This window comes from Haplochromis burtoni, unplaced genomic scaffold, assembly GCF_018398535.1.
Source record: "Haplochromis burtoni strain Fernald_Lab_line unplaced genomic scaffold, NCSU_Asbu1 Contig_1861, whole genome shotgun sequence".
Taxonomy (NCBI): domain Eukaryota; kingdom Metazoa; phylum Chordata; class Actinopteri; order Cichliformes; family Cichlidae; genus Haplochromis; species Haplochromis burtoni.
This window is the reverse complement of record NW_024584222.1, coordinates 1-20,674: the sequence shown is the minus strand read 5'-3', so window position 1 is coordinate 20,674 and position 20,674 is coordinate 1. Positions and strand designations below refer to the sequence as shown.

General features: G+C 38.6%; 1 protein-coding gene across 2 annotated transcripts; it reads right to left on the bottom strand.

Annotated features, from left to right (window-relative positions):
* Positions 1 to 6: 6 nt before the first annotated feature.
* Positions 7 to 10,041, bottom strand: LOC102310771 (NLR family CARD domain-containing protein 3). 2 transcript variants are annotated; one of them, XR_006053753.1, is made up of 10 exons: positions 9,962 to 10,041; positions 8,853 to 8,982; positions 6,202 to 6,256; positions 5,782 to 6,013; positions 3,846 to 5,649; positions 3,323 to 3,490; positions 3,073 to 3,240; positions 2,932 to 2,978; positions 2,174 to 2,828; positions 7 to 2,122 (listed from the first exon to the last, which is right to left on the bottom strand). XR_006053753.1 is itself a non-coding variant. In XM_005952587.3 (9 exons), the coding sequence occupies exons 2-9, from the start codon at positions 8,978 to 8,980 to the stop codon at positions 2,281 to 2,283; spliced, it is 3,150 nt and encodes a 1,049-aa protein (XP_005952649.1). In that variant the 5' UTR covers positions 8,981 to 8,982; positions 9,962 to 10,041; the 3' UTR covers positions 7 to 2,280. The 2 variants fall into 2 exon arrangements, 1 of the variants encoding a protein (XP_005952649.1); XM_005952587.3 differs by having other exon boundaries at positions 7 to 2,828.
* Between the last annotated feature and the right edge of the window lie 10,633 nt (positions 10,042 to 20,674).

Genomic DNA, 20,674 nt, shown 5'->3' with positions numbered 1-20,674 from the left:
CTCACCACGGGCTTCACTACCTGCTCATCTGAAGTTTGACAGCAGCAACAAGCAGCACAGACACACATTCACACAGTCAGCAGCAGCTTCCAGCACTGCACTGCATTCAGTCTGATCCTGGAAACTACATGGACTCTGATCACTAAACTACTCATCAGCACAAAGTTCACTACATACACTGGATTCAGCTTCATATCAAACACAGTCACCACCTCATGTCATCATGGCTCACATGACGAACACTCAGCATGGTTTTAAAGTCAAATTAAATTCATTTCAGTCCTTTCGGTATGTGCTCTCTAATGGCCGGATCATATAGTGGTTTCTGGCCCTCCAGGGTCCATAGGATGGGGGTTCAGATGGCTGTGGCTGATTTCCTGCTGGGGGTGTGTGGCGGTGTGTGGTTGGTGGCTCGGTTGCAAGGGAGGAGTCAAACAGAGTGTTCAGGCTGTGGCGACTGGGAAGGCTTGTTTTCGGAGCATAGCAAGCATCATATAATCATCCCTTCCGTTTCAGTGGCGGCCAGGCTGGAGAGGAAGACAGTTTCTGGAGCAGTGAGCACCGAAAAGTGCTAAAGCAAACAATGACATTACGAACAAATAAACAAAAGCCCAACACGAGTTTCTGCGTCCTGTCTGGTCCTTTGGGTTACACACACTTTAACCTTTCCCACTCATTTTCCTGTTTAGAAGCAAAGTCACCCTCTGCAATGTAGGCAACAGAAAATAGAGATATATTTTTTATTTTCCTTCTTTTTTTCAGATTTTAGTATAATTCGATTAAAAAAATAGACTAGAGTTTGTGTTTCCATATTTTAATATTATTTTATCATTATGTCAATATAGCACAAGGTTCACCTAGCTTTGCACAAAAATTTAAAAAAGTTTTTTTTTTCATTTCAACTGTTTGATATGCATCAACCAGTTTTAGCCAATCATACTTTTTGTTTGCTTTTAACCTCCACATATCCATAAACTTTGCGCTGGACATTTTTTCTATCCTCGTGATATAAAAAAGGAAAAAAAATACGATATGCTGTTTCTTAATTCTTATGTATAAATATATGTTTGTTCCCCATAAGCACCGTAACTGTAGTTTAAATGTTTGAGATGTACAGTACATACATTGAACAGCCACAGCATGAAAATCACCTGCCGATCACTGTGTAGCATTAGGCACTGGGGTACTGGTTCCTTTGGTCCTGTGGGTTGCTGAGTGGGACTTCCATGGATCAGGCATGTTCACTGTCATCCCACTGATACTCAGATTGGAATAGGAAGGAGGTTGAGTCAGGGCCTTTGGTTCTTTGCTGTAATCTTTTAATTGTTCCTGAACAGTTCTTTGAGTGCAAGGGACACATTTAATTTAAAATCTGTCAGTGGTTTTACTGTTGTGGCTGATCAATATAACGTAACTGAAGTTAACATTACATTTGACCCATGGGAAGAACCAGTACCACAAAACATTTTATGACTGAGGACAAAATATATTTTTCCAATTAATCATTGGTAATATGAGTGAGTTGCTGTGTGGGTTTTTTTTTCCCACGCTGATATCCACTTGCAATCACGCCCATTCAGATAACCAATTAAGCCAAGCCCACTAACTGCATGTCTTTGGACTGGACATGGAAACATTCTGATAGCATGCAAACTCCACAAAGAAAGAGCCCAGGCAGATGGTGCATGTGAACCTAGTACGCTTATCTGTATTTTTAAAATGTGAAAATAAATCCAATGCCCACACTTTTGGTTTGCAATGGGATCGTTCTGATGATTATTTATTACAGCTTGATTTCACAAGCTTCTAGTATATTTTCTCAATACTGTCACCTATTGATCCATATCCCATCCCTCATCACAAAAGCATAAAAAACATAATACAAACACTTTAACATAAAAAAAACTCATTACAGAAAATAGATATTAAGATTTAAAATATGTAATTTATTACCAATTTCCTTGAAATTGTTAGTTATAGGAAAAAATACATTCTTCCGTCCTCTTCTGCTGATTCAATTCAGGGTTAAAGACAGACAGCTTTTCACAGCTTTGATATCCACTTGCTACAAAACTAGAACTTGATTAAAAAAACGACAAAAAAAACTTGTTGAAATCACTTAAATGTTTGAGATGTACAGTATATACATTGAACAGCCACAGCATGAAAATCACATACAAGGTCTTCTGAAATCCCTTCATTTGTTTTACAGCGTTCACATAATTGTCAATACTGTAAAACTGTACTCTACAAACTGTTGTCTGCAGGGGCTATCACCATTTAAAGATATTCTGGCTGGCGTAAAATTAATGTAGCACGTGGCTCTCCCAGTCTGAAGCCTGGATACAATGGCTCAGTGAATTCAGTGTGGAAAGTGTGCAGGTGAATCATGGTCTGTGAAGACACTGCATAGAAGGTCAGCGTGCCAGCTGTCCAGTCTAAGAACACTCCAACCCTCTTGGAGTTGAAATAGGGAACAGATATGGGTGCATCATCATTCTTATTGTGCCAGACGGTGTATTTGCCTTTGCAGTAGCGTAGACTCCAGGACTGATCATTGTAGCCAAGGACTGGTTCATTCCCTTTACCTTTCCTGCTGATTCCTTTATATGCAACTCCTATACCCATCCATTCCCCAGACCACTCTATTTCCCAGTAGCACCGATCACGGAGACCCTCATTACAAAGCACTTGTCCCCAGTCTTCAAATCTCTCTGGGTTGTCAGGGTATTTCTGACTTTCTTCCAATCGTTTCATTTTCTTCTTGTCTTCAGAAAAAGATAGTTCTGAATGTGCTGTATTCATGTTCACAGTCAGCTCTTGTGCATCTGAAAAAAAAGATTTCAGTTTTGTTTTTTGTGCCCCCATCCAGTATTAAAACTTGAAATGTCACTGGTATGTTTGTTTAAAAATAATAACAAAAAGTCTCACATTTCTTCAGAGCTGATTTTAAGTAACACTCCCCACTGTCACTTATCCTAGGTAAAATCAAAGATGTTATTTTCTGCTAATCTCGAGTACATGAAAAAAAAACTTTTATTTAACTGTAAGTGTAATTTAACTCAACTATACCTGATAGTGAGGTGATCAGGGTCGTTCTCTATGGAGGAGAGGTGCTTCATTCCCAACTCCCCAGGATGATTGTAACTCAAGTCCAGCTCCTTCAAGTGTTTGAGGCTGGAGGTCAGAGCTTTAGCCAAAGAGTCACAGCCCGAGTCAGTGATTCCACAGAATGCCAAACTGAAATTTAAAGCATATAGAGTTAGTTTCTTTTAGCTATTTGTGTGGCATAAATATCCTGCACCAGGATATTTTCACAAACCTAAGTTTTTCCAGCTGGCATGCAGTATTTCCCAGTCCATCAAGGAGAAGTTTCACTCCTTTGTCTTGCAGGTCATTATCACTCAAGTCCAGCTCTTTTAGACACGAACTAAATAGAACTTTGGAAAGCATCTCACAGCCTTTCTCAGTAAGGTTGCATTCTTTAAGCCTTAAAAAACAGAAAAAATAACCACATGCTAGTATATTAAGAGGCTGCTGTACAATATAAAATAGTAGATGATGCCAAGTTAAAGCACTGTATTAAAAAATTGTTAAATAAATATTAAGTCAGGGCCAATGTCTGTGATTCCACATATTGTCAATCTGAGTAAAGCATATTAAGCTTAATTTACAGTAAGTAACATACAGTGTTATTTTTTTAATTATTTAGCTATGAAGAAGAGAGTGAATTTGATCTGGTGTGTTTGTTTCAGCTGTGTTTTTAGCATCATAATAATTGTCACATTTAAAAATAATATTGTATGTCATATGAACATTACAGAGTATTGTTGTAATTTACTCACAAAGCTATTTTGGATTCCTTAATCACCGGTAACAGCCGCTGGAGACCCTCCTCAGATCTGGAATATTTTCTCAGATCAAACTCATTCAACTCATCCTTGGATGTCAGCAACACAAAAACCAGAGCAGACCAAAGTGAAGGTGAAAGTGTGATCTCTGACAAACTACCAGAACTCAGACACTTCTGGATCTCCTCTACAAGAGACTGGTCATTAAGCTCACTGAGGCAGTGGAAGAGATTGATGCATCTTTCTGGGGAAAGAGTTTGACTGATTTTCTCCTTGATGTACTCAATAACTTCCTCATTACTTGGTAAAGTACTCCTCATGGTGGCAAGAATACTCTTCAACTGATCTGATTCCTGTGAGAGGCCAAGAAGGAAGCGAAGAAAAAGATCAAGCTGACCATTCTCACTTTGCAAGGCCTTATCCACTGCACTTTGGAGAAGGCCAGTTACTTCAGTAGAAGCCTCTCGGACAGTGAGGGATCCTTCTGGTTCCAACAAGTTTAGGTTAGAGCAAATGAAGGTGTGGAAAACATACACTGCAGCAAAATACTCCTGAATGCTGAGGTGCACAAAGCAATATGATCTCTTTAGATGAATTCCAAAATCATTCTTTGAGATCTCTGTGAATACTCCTGAATATACTGCAGTGTCGCTGACATTTATTTCGTACTCGCTGATTTCATTCTCATAGAAGATTATGTTTCCCTTCAGTAGCTGCTCAAAGGCTAGTTTTCCAAGCTTCAAGATATTCTCTTCATTCATTTTGACCTGTGATTGGGTTTCGCAAACCTCTCCACTGAGTGAATACTTCTGACATTTGATCAGTGAGTTGTGCACAAGAAAATGTGTGTACATTTTTGTCAGTGTGTTGGGCATTTCTCCTCTACTCTCGTGGCTTTTTTCTTCTAAAATCTTCTGCAGGACAGTGGCAGATATCCAGCTGAAGACTGGAATATGGCACATGATATGAAGGCTCCTGGTTGACTGAACATGTGAAATGACTCTGCTGGCCATGTTTTGATCAGAGATTTTTTTCCTGAAGTATTCTTCCTTTTGTGGATCATTAAATCCTCGTATCTCTGTCACGCGATCAACACAGTTAACTGGAATGCGACGTGCAGCTGCGGGTCTGGTGGTAATCCAGATGTGCGCAGAGGGCAGCAGGTTCCCCTTGAACAGATTTGTGAGAAGCACATCTACTGGAACTTGCTCTGAGACACAAGAACGAGGCTCATTGTTGTTGAAGTCAAGAGGAAGCCGGCACTCATCCAGCCCATCAAATATCAGCACAAGCTTATATTTGCTAAAATCTGAAATTCCTGACTCTTTTGCCTCTGTGAGAAAATTGTGAAGAAGTTCTGTTAGAGTGCATCTTCTCTCCTTCATCAGATTCAGCTCCCGAAATGGTAAATTAATAAGGAGCTGAATATCCTGGTTAACTCTTCCTTCTGCCCATTCAAGATTAAACTTCTGCACAGAGATAGTTTTTCCAATACCAGCAATGCCTGTAGTGAGCACAGTTCTGATGAATCTATGGGATCCACAAAGAGAATTAAATATGTCTTCGCATTTGATTTGCTTATCTTTTGTCATTGATCTCCTCGATGCTGCCTCAATCTGCCTGACCTCATGTTCATTGTTAACAGTTTCACTGAGTCCTTCTGTGATGTAGAGCTCAGTGTACACCTTGTTGAGAAGAGTCTGGTCCCTATGCCGTACTATTCCCTCATAAATGTATTCAAACCTTTTCAGTTTTTGTCTGAGTTTGCGCTGGCAGACATCAAGCTCGCCATAAATATCTGGTTGTAAAGAGAAAAAAAAAAGAATGCAAACAGCTTATTAAAAAACATCAAAGATATATTTTTTCAATAAGAGATCACAAAAACAAACTATAAAACTAATTCTGTACTATTTGCACATTTTGTCCTTACGTTTCTCCAGTTTGTTAGCAAGCTCCTTTTGGCCAATTTCATTTAAGACGTGTAATGTAATCCTCAAAACCCCTTCACTGGCACTCGTGTCTTGCTTTGTATTTTCAGTAGACGGATTGTCTTCATCTGGCTTTTCCCTTTCAGTAGAATAGCGTGACAGGTGTGGAAAGAGCATCTTTTTATACCTTCCAATTTCACTCATAAAAATCTCCATGCCATGGGTTTCCACCAGCTGCAATAGAAAAACTTTTTTTAATCCACTTTTTTTGTTATATATATGATTATTATGATTATGATTATTATTGTTATTGTTTTTTTACACAAAAGCATATCCCAGCATATCTATGAGAGGCGTGATCTTAAAAATACTTTTTTTTCAAAAGCTGTTATTAAGGGAATATAGATTTTTTTTCAGCAGACCTTAAATATGACATCTCCATCCAGCTCCTTTGTCTCTGGAAAATCATGCCCGTCCCTTTAAATGAATATTGATAAAGTTATAAAAAAAATTTCAGCTCAATAAAACCAAGTAATTGTTATTGTGATGCTGAATTTTCAATTATTAGCACAGAAAATAGACACCAACTATAAACTGCTCTGTCATCTTAAGAGTTTTTAGTTATGAGGTATCATTAAGTGGAAAGTTTGACTTCCTAGTGGCAAAACTTAAAGAATCTCCTGTACCACTAGTGTATTTCACATGGAACCAACATTCTGCACAAATACATTGGTTATTATCTATAACTAAATAATTACCATGACATGAATAGGGGGGAAATCTCCATTAAGGTTCTATTGAATATCTTTTACAGTTACAAGACTGACACAGATTCAAATCATCGATTCCAGACTTCCCTCACCCCAGCCTCCTCCTCCAGCTCATCTTGGGAGACACTGAATTGTTCCCAAACCAGCTGAGAGCACCTGGGAGGTGTCCAGGAGGCATATTTGTCAAATGCCTGAATGACCTCAACTGGCTCCTTTCGATGTGGAGAAGCAGCAGCTATACTCTGAGTCCCTTTCAAAAGGCCAGGCTACAAACACCATCTCTAAGGAAGAGCCCAGCCACCCTTGGAAGGAAACTAATTTCTGCTGCTTGTATTCACAACCTCATTGTTTCAGTCACTACGTGGAGCTTGTGACTAGGGCTGCAACGATAACGAACATAATCAATGATGTCGTCTATAAAAATTTGTCAACGAAGAATTTTATTTTCAATCCGTCATCTACTAATACTACGTAAATGTGTTTTTGGTACCACAATTCACTACAGGAAGCAACGGGGGGAGTATCGCCTATATCGTGTGCCAAGATTGCACTCAGTACTAACAAAGAAGAACGTACCATAAACAGAAGGACAAAAGAGAATGCAAATGGTGATTTCAAAAAATGTGAAAGCATTTCACAGAAAACCAAGTTGAATGTAGACTGTTCAAAGTGGAGCTTTCTTCCGTGACAGCACTACTGCAGGAGCATTTAAAACGCTGGTGTTGTGCCAAGGCAGTTAAATCCTAAAGAATTTGTTTCTCCTGCACTGGGAGCACGCGCTGGGCAGAGAGGGTGGATCCAGTTGACGCTGCCTCCATTCCAATCAACTGTATTTGGAAGGAGTGATGTTTTAAGATCAAAAACCAAACGGTTTTTAAGATCAGTGTAGTGACATTAACAGAAAATACACTTGTTGTCCTCATGTGTTATTGGACGAGATTACTTCAAAGCATTTTGCCTGATAATCATTTGTATTGTCCTGTAACTTTACTGTATAAAAAGGATAAAACTTCCAAAATTTCAGGAGTAAGTGATTGTAAGAAGTGTTTGTGAACTAAAAATGTGGGATACTGTTTGTCTGTCATTTGGACAGCCCAGTGCACGCTTCTGATGCAGGGGAAACAAATTCTGTCATGGTCTGGGTGAATGCCAGTGTTTGTCCACAGAGCCAGCAGTTCCACCTCTGGGAGGAGCCACCGTGTTCCTGCTCATTGCTCTCACCTGTGGGTAATTAAGCTGTTGACTTGTAAGGCCAGCGCTCTCAACTTCTCTTTGCCAGCTAACCACGCTATCAGTTTACCAGACGCTGCCGCGCCAGTGTTATCTGGTCACTGGACTTCTCGACAGTCTTCATAGTTACAGTTTTTGCTCACTCCACTCACCTGGCGTATATAGATATATAGATATAGATATGAGTTAAACTATTTAATCTGCATTGAACACTACACCAACAGAGAAACAACCACATTTGTAATTAGTAATGGTCTTTTCTGTTTTACTTGTATTAAGCACAGGTGTATAGATGAGTTTGTCCTGAAAAGATGCTTATGGACCTCTCAAATGGGTGAAGTCATGACAGAGAGCACCTTCAGCATAATTATCAGCAGCTGGGAACCTCATCTCAAAGATAAGCCACACTCAGAGCATGTCCACTCCAACTGTGAATTCATAAACTGAATTATCTCTAAACTTTTATTTTGGAATGACAAATAAAACTTTTTTATTTTCATTTGAAGCTTTTTTTTTTAACCTAATGAACAAGGTTTTTTCGCACATTTTTTTTTTGTTTAAATACTACTAGCACATTAATTTACATTATTTAATAATCGTATTTATTTCATTTTTATTTTTATGGTCCTATTGAGTAATGTTAAAAATACATTTGATTATTTTCATATTCATATGTTTCCTGGGTAATTATTCTAATTTGCTGCAGGACAAAACAAGAGGGTGATATTGACAGGTTGGCAGAATTGAGCAGGTGAGGTGCTGGAGCCTGGAACATGCGGTTTGACCACAAGAAGCGGAGATGAGAGGTATTGAAATAATTGTTGACTAAACGACTAACTGAGGAAAAATTTGAAGATTAGTCAATTAAAAAAAAATCGTTGGTTGCAGCCCTACTCTTGACCAAATCTAAGGGCCAGAATACAGATTAACCAGTAAAACTTAGCATTTATGTTCTGCTCTCTCTTCACAGCAACAGATTGGTTGCACCAATGCTGCACCAACACATCACAGAGTATACAATTAAATATAACTTATGCAATAAATGCAAGCACAATTTAAAGAATGAAATACACCTGTCCATTTTTTCTTTTGTAAAATTTGTACGATTCTTCATGGATCTGTCGCTACCCATGGATATGCAGGATGAGTCCTCCAGCTCTGTCCCACTGGGAGAATCTTCAGTCTCTTTAATAGCTTCCATACCTATAAATTTACAGAGATAAAATGATCCTTTGCAAAGCTGTCAACATTTAGAATACAATACATTTTACTTTCTCCATAAAGCAGTGATTACCACATATGAATATAATACAGAGAAGTCTAAACATTTAAAATTATCACACATATCTGAGTCCAAATATCACACACACACACACACACACACACAAATACTATCAGCTTGCACTAAAAAAAAGCCTTCAATCAGCTTGTCTTTTTAAATGTGAAAAATTAAATCACAGGAGTTTAGCAAGCATTTCCTGAGATTTGCCTATCTGGCTGAACAGCAAAAATCATGCAAGGGGCAGCAAAGGAATATGGGTCACGCTTGCAGTAGGGTGGAAGAAGAATGAAAGGATGAAAGGAAACTACTGAAATGCCCAGACTTCTACATTTTTCGACATTTATATAAAGTTACCTTTGTCTAAATTAGCTGAAAAGTTCAACTAAACAAGAAGCAAAGTGAATGTGCTTTGACATAAACAAGAGGCTATTTTAAGCACTACATTAACACCGGCCCTGACAGGCAGGACGCTCTCACTTTGTGCGTGTGTGTGAGAGCGAGAGAGTGGGTGCGGTTGATTTCCTGTAACTCTTGCCGAAACCTATTCCCGGAAGTCACAAACAGTTACAGAAACAAAATGCTGCTTACAAACGAATCCATCGGTAACAATGATGACATCATATATGACCTAACTGTTAGTTGTGAAACTACTTCAAATGGAATTTTCAAACAACAGTAGCTCAGCTAAAAAGGGCAAATCGACTGTGAAACTGCTAGTATGTGAAGCCGAACTGAATTGAATACAAACGCTCGAAAAGAAGTTGAAACGGAAAAACATAAACTTTGTCCCTGCATGCGTTTGGAAAATCACCTAATCTTCACAACCAATGCAGCAACATTAACCAGTTTATTCAGCTTCTCTGTTCACATTGTCAAGCAGGTATAAAAAATTGCCTTTACCTGCTCTTTATGTGGCTGTCATTTGCTTTTTTTCAGGTTCTTTTTTTTTTTTTTTTTTTGAAATGGGCGTTCCTCAAGTGTTGGCGTTTACTGAGTAAACAGTAGCATACTGGGGCGTGTCAAGAAGTGAGGCATGTGGTGGCACTTACCCAAAAGGCTGGCCTCGACTGAATTACGCACCATTGGATGAGAGCATGAATTAGACCAGTAGGAATGTAGTGCATTGGCTGACGTACAGTTTTAACGCAGTTTATTTAATTATGCTTGTGTTGTGCTATTTGTTGCTTCTGCACTTCTATAATTTGGATGCAAGTTGCTTCCAATATTTATATACTTCTTCTTTTGCAAAAGATCGAGCCATCCAAAAACAAAATCACCCCACAGCTGCAACATTAAAGTGATACACATAACAATAGTCAATAACCATGATCTAATATATATGTCATCTAATATTTTGAGACAAATCTGCCTTTCTGGGACCTAGAAAGGCACCTATGTAGCTGTCTATATAGGAGTATATTTACGCAATTTAAATATATACTCAGCAGTTGTTTCATTCGTAACATTTTGTTAGTACTAGGTTGGGCACCCTTTTGCCTTCATTTTCTGTGGCATAGAATTAACAAAGTCCTAGAAACCTTAAGGATTCTGGTCTGTATTGACTGGTTCCAACCCCTGTGCCACATTCGAAGTCACTTAATTACCTTTTTCAATATTCTGATGCTTTGTTTAAACTTCAGTAAGTTGTCTTGACCATACTGTGGAGATACAGAAATTCTTTTATTGCTGCCATATAATCTGCATCATTATAACTGCATTAATAACATTCTTTACAGCATTATTCCATTTAATAATATTTCTTACAGATACTGCATTACAGTTGTTTATTGAAGATGTCCATTTGAGGATCCTTCCATTATGTTAACTTTTATTACAAGTACGGTTAGAAGTATTTTATACACATTGCATATCTGTGCTTATTTTGAGTTGATGTTCGGTTCATTAAGGGTCTTAAGCTTCACTGGTGTGACTGTCCAGGTGATCCATGCTGAGGGAAACTAGAACATAGAAGGATAACTGCAATGCATGCTTACAGTACATATAATCTAGGAATGTGTCAGGCCTGAGGCCTTAACTCATTTGGTGTCTCAATATATTTTACTCTACTGGGCAACAGATGACCAGAGTCAATAATTAGCCTCAGAGACCAGAGGGCTTGAAGTTTATTACCTTGTATGGAAGGTGTTGTAGAAAAGAGAAGTTCTATGTCTGTTTATAGCTATTAAAGATGTACGAGATGTACGATTAACTGTGACTAATGTCTGGAACCTATTTTAATCTGTCATTGACGCCATGGGGGGGCGTGTAGCCCACTGCTTTATAAGTATCCACAACATGTATTTTGGTCAGAAGACATATGTTGATGTTTTCTCCGGGCTGTTAATAAACTCAACGTTTGATTGCACTTTTCTGGGGCCTCCGTGGTTTGTGACACTGCTCTGCATTGATCGATTTCGCGACAGCTTTGGTGGAGGATGCGGGCACCTTGTAGAGCGCTAGAGGTGTTGCTTTCTGCGGTGGTCGAGCCGGATTAGTGGTCAGACGGGCAGACGTCTCGGGTGATTTCTTGACTACTGTGGGCCCACATGAAAAGGTGAGCACAAACCTCTTAAACTGAAATTGTGCTGTATTTGATTATAATTCTAAAAATGTAGTCAAGAAGTTATCCATTGATCTCTGCTTCGAGTTTTGTTTGGAACGAAAGTGAAACTTTAGTGTTGCATTCAAGGTCGACTCGTAAGAAACAGTATTATATGTCTTAATGCATTGGATTGCTGCCATGGGATTGGCTGATTAGACATTTACATTAATGAACAGTTAAAGAAATTGTCGATCAGTAGGCCCACAAACCCGTATACAGCAAGTTTATTTTGGTTCTGTGATAAAAGAAAGAGGTCCTAAAGTCCTATGAGTTTCACACAGTAGATAATGCAGTTCTGGAGCTGATGTGGGTGAGAGGATTTGCCTAGTACTAACTACCTCAAACTTATCCAGCTAATGCTGTCTTCCCTGCTAACCCTGATAAGAAGAAACGTGAGTAGGCTTGACGGTCAAATCCTATTAGTTGCACCTGTTAACAGTAGCTCTTCTGTTGATTAATTGTTGCACTTGTTATTTTGGGTATGTTTCAATAGCCCGGGCAGCAGGCCAGGCTCCAAGGAAAGATTATTTTATTATGGCTAGGGTAACCTGTTAGAGCATTTTGCATAAATTAAGAATAATACTTGGATTTCTGTAATCCATTCATAGATTACATATTGTTATAATTACATAAAATGTGTTCTTGTGTGTGTGTCATTTCTTTCCAACACTGTAAAACGCTCATATACTTCATATTTAGCCACCCTGATGTTTCTGATTGCAATTTTAGTTCAATTATTGTCATCATTGTGCCTGTTTTTGCCAGCTATAAATGTGTAGGACGTGTGTGCTACATATGTGTTCTAGGGAACGTGAGCACTAGCATGAATAGATCATTCTTGCTAGCTTCTTTTTCTTGCTAGGAGAGGAGCTGGAGTGGGCAAATTATTTACTTGGAGGCCTTTCCTTCTTTTACCTTTCTTTGTCAGGATCAGACACAACGCAGAAACACATCGGTTACATTTCCGCTTTTTCACAAAATGTCAAAAAGTGAATGTCCACAATTTAGCCATAATTGCAGGAAAATGTATTCAAGCAAGATCAAATAGTGAAAATCAAAAACACAATGATCAAATAGAACTATATTTATTTAACTAACCCACTCTGAGCTACTGTTCTTATCTTTGGCAAAGAAAGGTCAGTGAAAGGATGAGCGACCAGGCCTGAAGATGCACTTATTGTTTTCTGCTGATGATGTTCACCAAGCAGCCTGATGGTGCTGGAGACGTTTCTCTCTTTCTGACGGACTGAGGCCTCTCTGACAGGAAATCTAGTATCCAGTTGCAGAGAGAGGTCCTCAGTCCCAACTTGCTGAGTTTGTCAAACAGTTTTTGGGGGATAATGGTGTTGAATGCTGAGCTAAAGTCTATAAACAGCATTCTAACAGACGCGTCTTTCTTATCCAGGTGGGAAAGGGACAGGTGAGGAGGAGAAGCCTCACTGCCGTCAAAGACAAATGTCCTCTGACTTATGACTTATTACTAGAAAGAGAGAGCATATTTCTCCTGTTTTGGCTTCCCTTCATTGGCTTCCTGTTAAATCCAGAATTCAAAATCCTGCTCCTCACATACAAGGTCTTAAATAATCAGGCCCCATCTTATCTTAATGACCTTGTAGTACCATATCACCCTATTAGAGCACTTCGCTCTCGCTCTGCAGGCCTACTTGTTGTTCCTAGAGTATTTAAAAGTAGAATGGGAGGCAGAGCCTTCAGTTTTCAGGCCCCTCTTCTGTGGAACCAGCTTCCAGTTTGGATTCAGGAGACAGACACTATCTCTACTTTCAAGATTAGGCTTCAAACTTTCCTTTTTGCTAAAGCATATAGTTAGGGCTGGACCAGGTGACCCTGAATCCTCCCTTAGTTATGCTGCAATAGACATAGGCTGCCGGGGATTCCCATGATGCATTGGGTGTTTCCTTTCCAGTCACCTTTCTCACTCACTATGTGTTAACAGACCTCTCTGCACTGAATCATATCTGTTATTAACCTCTGTCTCTCTTCCACAGCATGTCTTTATCCTGTCTTCCTTCTCTCACCCCAACCAATCACAGCAGATGGCCCCGCCCCTCCCTAAGCCTGGTTCTGCCGGAGGTTTCTTCCTGTTAAAAGGGAGTTTTTCCTTCCCACTGTTGCCAAAGTGCTGCTCACAGGGGGTCATATGATTGTTGAGGAAGCTCCGGCTTCCTCCCACCGTCCAACAACATGCAGCTTGTGGGGATAGGTTAATTGGATCATCTAAATTGCCACTAGGTGTGAATGTGCGAGTGAATGTGAGCGCGAATGGTTGTCTGTCCCTGTGTGTTGGCCCTGCGACAGACTGGCGACCTGTCCAGGGTGTACCCTGCCTCTCGCCCTATGACAGCTGGGATAGGCTCCAGCGCCCCTGCGACCCTGAAAAGGATAAGCGGAAGCGAATGGATGGATGGGTTTCATTCATCCAGTTCATGGTAATCCTAGCAGTTTGAGTGAAGGAAACTAGACTTCTTTAGTTCCTTGAAGACGTTTTGCTTCTCATCAGAGGAGCTTTGTCAATCCTGAATTGAGTCCAGTTTCCTTCAAACCTACTACGAAATGGTAATGCTGAAGTGATGACATTTTCATGTCTGTCGTGTTTTTAATATATCCAAAACATTGATGGGCAGGTCTAAAGCAACATGGAGATTAGCAGTGCAATAGCAGTCTTTTTGTCCATTATTCAATGTGTCAGACCGACTGATCTTTGGATTATTATATACTTAATAATATACATACATATATACATATAGATATATACATTCTATCTATCTGATTTCGCTCATCCAAAATAACATGGAACAACCTTTTTATTATTTGTACTGATAGGTAAAAGCACCATTGTCTCCACCAAACTGTTTGTTCCGTGATGACAAAAGATATAAACAGAAAAAAAGGCTCAACATGTACAGACATTCTCCAACATGCGCACTACTGAGGGAAAATATGCTCATTGCAAATCAAATAGGACAAAGTATTAACCGCGAGTTATATTTATTTTATTAGTCTCAACAACAACAGAAAAAAGGCAATCTGAGAGATACTGACAACAGGAAGACGGCTTAAGAACTACTAATGTCAGTTCTTGAGAAGGTTACAGTAAAACAGCCTTAACGTTACATTAACAGTTTGCGCTCAGGCCACTTACTGGCAACTTTTCCAGGTGGTTCCCCCGTGAGTTTGTGTCTGTTGACCGCTGTTGTGATGAAATGAAAACTTTCCCGTGAGGTTTTGTGTGCCGCGCACTAATACTCAATTACTCTATGTTATCGTGCTTTACTTACACTTTTAAGTTGTAGTTGCTGACAATAAAAAACATTGATTTGAATAATTAATGATTTTAGTCCAAGATACTGATAAGTATAGATACCTATTTCTCAAATATTTAGATTCAATTTCAAACAAAAATATTAAGTATATGCAAAAAATGTTTTCTGTGAACCAAATACTGATTTTTTCGTCTGCAATAAATGTAAATAAATACCTTAATTTAACACAAACACACAAGTTGAAATTCTAGACATTTATTTTAATTTATCAAACTCAAACAATTACTAAAAGGATATTCACAGATTTTATCAGGCTCATCTAACTTATATTCATCGTGATATTTACTAAGCCTCTGAATTACTTTTTAGACTGTGAACAACTCCACCAAACTAATATCAAAGCAGTTATTAGTTCCAGTCCACATGAAGCAGCCTGTGCTGGTTTCTGCTGGCAGGAATCAACATCTCACATTTGTTCTCTATAAGAGGAGCACAGTTATACACACCAGAACAACTTGACCAAACTTATATTAAAGCAGTTATTTATCAGATTTATCGTGAACTGATCACAGCAACGTTTTGTCTTTAATCTTGTCAATCATTAAACATGCTGGCAGCTCTGTGCTGCTGTTAGAGGAAAATGATGAAATCTGCAACACAGGATCACAGCCAGGACTATGTAAGCAAATATCAGCTGTTACACTGGGACAATTAGCCACGCCCACTCTGCCCGTTACCAGGTCACCTGACTCCTGTTTGCTTACATAAAGTAGGTTGTTGGACTCCCTGAAAAATAAATAAAGAACGAAACACTTTGAGAGAAGGAGACAAAGAGGAGATTCAGTAAGTTCACCGTTATCGTTCCTGAATGTTCTCATCGAGTTTAGTTTTGTATTTATATACAACGTTGACATTTGTTTGTTTTACATGCAAATATTTATAAAAGGATTTAAACTGTTAACATGTTTTATGCTTTTCTAAACATATACAGCTTCTCCTCTGGGATCAAACACATGACACGTTTATAACCAGAACTTTTACTAACAGGAAAATTTTAACTTTAACATTTTAATGACCGAACAATCACAGTGTGGATGAACATGTGTTGGCAGTTTCTAGCATAATCACAGCTGACAGTGTTATATGATAGTTTCTGTGTGTTTGGTTTTATAGAAAGAAACGACCGCTTTGACCAGTATCCGCATTATTTCAACATCTGTGGGACACAGATGTTGAAATAATAATAATAATTGGTGTTGGCCAGAGGGGCCGATGGCGCGATATGGCAGCCTCGCTTCTGTCAGTCTGCCACAGGGCAGCTGTGGCTACAACTGTAGCTGCCTCCACCAGTGTGTGAATGTGAGAGTGAATGAATAGTGGTATTGTAAAGCGCTTTGGGTGCCTTGAAAAGCGCTATATAAATGCAATCCATTATTATTATTATTATAATTATAATCGGAAAATTTAAAAGTTCTCTGAAGTCTAAAGACTTTTTGTGTTAAACATTTTTTTAACCATGCGACAAAAATGTTTCTGCCACAAAATTATTGATAGAGAAAATATTGAAATAAATGCAGCAGTGATTTAAAAAGACTTAAATAACCTGACACTTATGTACCTGTGATCATCATGTGAAAGTCAGGTTTGGTGTATTGTGTAATTCTGTGATTACCACATTTCTGGCATCGTGACAGCTCTGCTCTCTCCACCTGCACAGAGAGTGAGACACATGATGGTATGCTGACTGTGATCAATGAGAGAACAGAGTCCAAAATTTACACAAACGGAAGAAATATATAGTCAGAATCAATATCACTGATTTCCATTTCACTCTTTGAGGTCACAAAGATGCTCTGAGATCTTCTTCCACAGCCTAACACAACCATTCCTTTCCCCAGGCCATCACTGACCACCACGAAACTGGTCATGTTTGTGCCTCCAGACTCCTTCATGTCTGTCACGTTTCCTCAGTATAGACCTGAGTACCCTCAGAAACATGCCTCAGTAGCTTCAGTAGGTGGAGGTCACTTTGTAGGGCTCTGGCAACGCTCCTCCTCTTCCTCCCTGCAGAAAACCTGTGGAGCTTGAATCTGCTGCAGATACTGTCTCATGCCATCAGCAGAGAAGAGGACAATAACAAAAAGTAAACCAGAGAAAAGTCAGGAGGAGGGATAAGAGCAGAGTGTTACCACTATGGGGCTTTGCCTTGCTCTTGTCTTCTCAGTATACATGTTGTTGCCCTAATTTGCACCAATGCAGCTGAAATGGATTCCGTAAAAATAGGTCAACGGCATTAGCGTTGTTGACTTTTATTGAAGATATTTCATCTGCAACACATAATAATAAATACACAGTGGGGGTATTTGTTGATTTAAAAAAAGCTTTTGATACGATACAACATTCTATTTTGATTTCTAAATTGTATAACTATGGAGTGAGAGGAGTAGCATTGAATTGGTTAATGAGTTATTTAGAGAATAGGTTGCAATATGTTCATTATTTTGGCAATACTTCTGAAAGACTGAAGATTGTATGTGGTGTTCCTCAAGGTTCTATTTTGGGACCTAAACTCTTTAATTTATATATTAATGATATTTGTGACGTATCTAAAAGGTTAAATTCGATTTTATTTGCAGATGACACAAATTTTTATTGCTCTGGAGAGAATTTGAAAGACTTGGTTGAAATTATGACTTCTGAGATGTTAAGAATAAAAAAATGGTTTGATGTAAATAAATTATCTTTGAATCTGACAAAAACGAAATATATGATATTTGGCAATCGTGTAAAGGAGGATAAAGTCATTATGTTTATAGAGGAAGAATTGATTGAAAGAGTTACTGAATTTCGTTTTTTGGGTGTAATAGTGGATGAGAATTTGACATGGAAATCTCATATTGAACATATTAGAAAGAAAATGGTCAAAAGTATTTATATTTTGGGTAGTATAAGAGATTTATTAAATTATAAAACAATGCGTATTTTATATTTTTCTTTGTTTTTTTCATATATCAACTATTGTGTTGAAGTTTGGGGGAATACATATGAGAATACCATAAAACCTTTAAACCTATTACAGAAGAAAGTTATACGAATAATTCATAATGTTAAATATAGAGAACATACAAACAAATTATTTATAGAATCAAAATTATTAAAATTAGGAGATTTAGTGAAATTACGGACATTATTAATTATGTTTAAGGCTAAAAATAATATTTTGCCTTTTAAGTTACAAAGAGTATTTTTGATGTGTTCAAGGGGAGAAGAGAATAGAAGGAAATTTTATTTTAAGCATCAGTTAGCCAGGACTACACAAAGATTAATGAGCACAACGGTTAGGGGTATAAGACTGTGGAATTCACTTCATTATAATTTAAAGAATTGTATAAATTTACAATGTTTTAAAAAGTGTTATATGTTTAAAACGATAACTCAGTATGAAGAATGCGAATGAAATTGAATTTATTGAAAGAGGATTCTTTATAGTGTGTTGCTTTATTTTTATTTTATTTTTATTTTTATTGTTCTTATTTTCTCCTTGTTAATATTTTAATATGTGGAGTGGTTATTCTGATTGTAGATGTGATGTTGGTTTGGGATTCGACCGGAGAGAAATGTCAATATTAGTTTGTTTCCTGATTTTTGGTGCCCACCGGTGATATAAGTTCGATGGTAGATAGGGGGCAGGGCTTGATAAGAATATTTTCTTCTTCCTGCTCCTTTTCACACATGGTTGTTGTGTTTTGTTGATAGAAGATGTGGTTGTTTTGTTTGTAGTACCAAGTGTGAAATAAATAAAAATGAAATGAAATGAAATAGTGGTTTATGTCTCTGAGCTGATGCTTGCCTCAGTGTCCTGACACATGCTCAGTCACAGAGGGAAGGAAAGCAGAGAAAGATGATTCTTTGCACATTGATGTTGCATTTTCAGTCTCTAAGGCTGAAGAAGTCACTTAGGTAAATTAACTGTTTCTCCCACTGAAAACACAACAAACGGAATAGAAGTTAGAACAGAATCAACTCTCTGGCTCCTCCCTTAATGTTTTGAGCAGCCTGTGTGCAGAGATGTGGTAAGTTTGTTTGCTGATGTCTGTGTACCTCTCTTCTGCATGTGTTTGCTGTCTCAGGTGTTTGTCTTTGACCTTGACATATTGGGACGTGGCCAGCAGGGGACTGAGCAGAAACATTTTGTAACATGGTGTGTAATATTCACCTGGCAGGGTCCCCTCGCCCCCGAGGGGGGCTGCTGGTCCTGTTTTCACTCAGCTGCATGCTGTTCTCGTCTCTGGCAGAGAGTAAGTGTCCTCATTTACACCTTATCATCATCCAATAAAACATTGAGCTTCATGAGTATTTTGACACAAAGTGCATTTTATGCTGTAATTAGTGCAGTGATCAGTGGCTCACCTGCAGCAGATTTCAAGGAGCTCTGTTCATTTAAAGGAATGATATAGATATTTAATGTTCAACTTATTGCACTAATTTGTTGCACTCTGACTGATTACACGAAGAGAACAAACCTTCATGCCGTGGAGTGTGTAGAACAGACTCACACTGCACAGCAGAAAGCGCTCCATTAGACTTTTACTTTTGTGGTACCTCTGGGTGTCGGGGACAGCCAGGCAGCACCGCCCAGTGGGGACGGGGTTGGGGACCTCACCTATACTGCTGTCATAGGGTCACTGTAATATAATTAAGAGCCAAACCCCTCCTGTTTCCCACCTGACTATGGGAACTGCTCCATCCTCTAAAGCATGTATTGTGTTGTCTTTTGTGGTGTCTAAGATGTCAGGTCATACATTTAAAAGGATTTCCTGAACTTCTTTAGACTAAAAAGATGTTGATTTAGGTTTTTTAAAACCTACTTAGAACCCAAACACTGGGCAAAAACATAGAGTGCAGTACAGAAAAATAGTCTGATGCGAGCTGTTCTATTGAATGTACAAGTTCAACAAAAACAGGGAGTTCACCTGAAGCTCGTTCGTTCATAATGTAAATTTGAAACGCCAATTATTCCCCAATTTGTGTCCAAATCATGTTTGACAAACAGTTCCATATTTAGATGTGCTTATACTTTATTTCCATACTTTCTTTGATCAATGTGTCCATATACAGGATGTTGTTTGTTTGGAGACAAACTCTATGGGCTCAAAATGTGGTCATAAATATTTTGTACTTGTAAATCAGGATTTGTATGTGTAAAAATGATTTGTGTGTGGACAAAAAAAACCCCCTGCAAGTTACAAGTACAAATTGTGACCCTATTTTTCTTCCTTTCATCTGATTGGTCAATGTCAATCACAAATGTAACAATCCAATCAGAGAACAGATGGGTTTGGCTGTCGTAGGGGCGCTTTGTGGGCTAGATTGTCCGATTTCACAGCCTCTCACTTCTGGCCTTCGTGGTCTTCGAGGACCCGGTCTATACACCGGCAGACCCTGAACTGGCACCAAGACATACAAAGGACCGCACTGAGACTCGTTGAGGAGAAGAAGACGGTTCATTAGTGTTATGAGGAGAAATGGTTCAAAGTAATGTGTATATTAATCACATGATTCATATAATGTAACCCCGGCGGAAGGGGCTACATGAATAGGATGACGGACCTATGGATTCTTTGATTTCCAACATCCACAATGACGGCGAAACAACTAGTAGCTCAGTGTTCCAACATTCGAAAGAAGGGACTGCTCTCACAGCTAGAGATTGACGAGGTACAACACAAA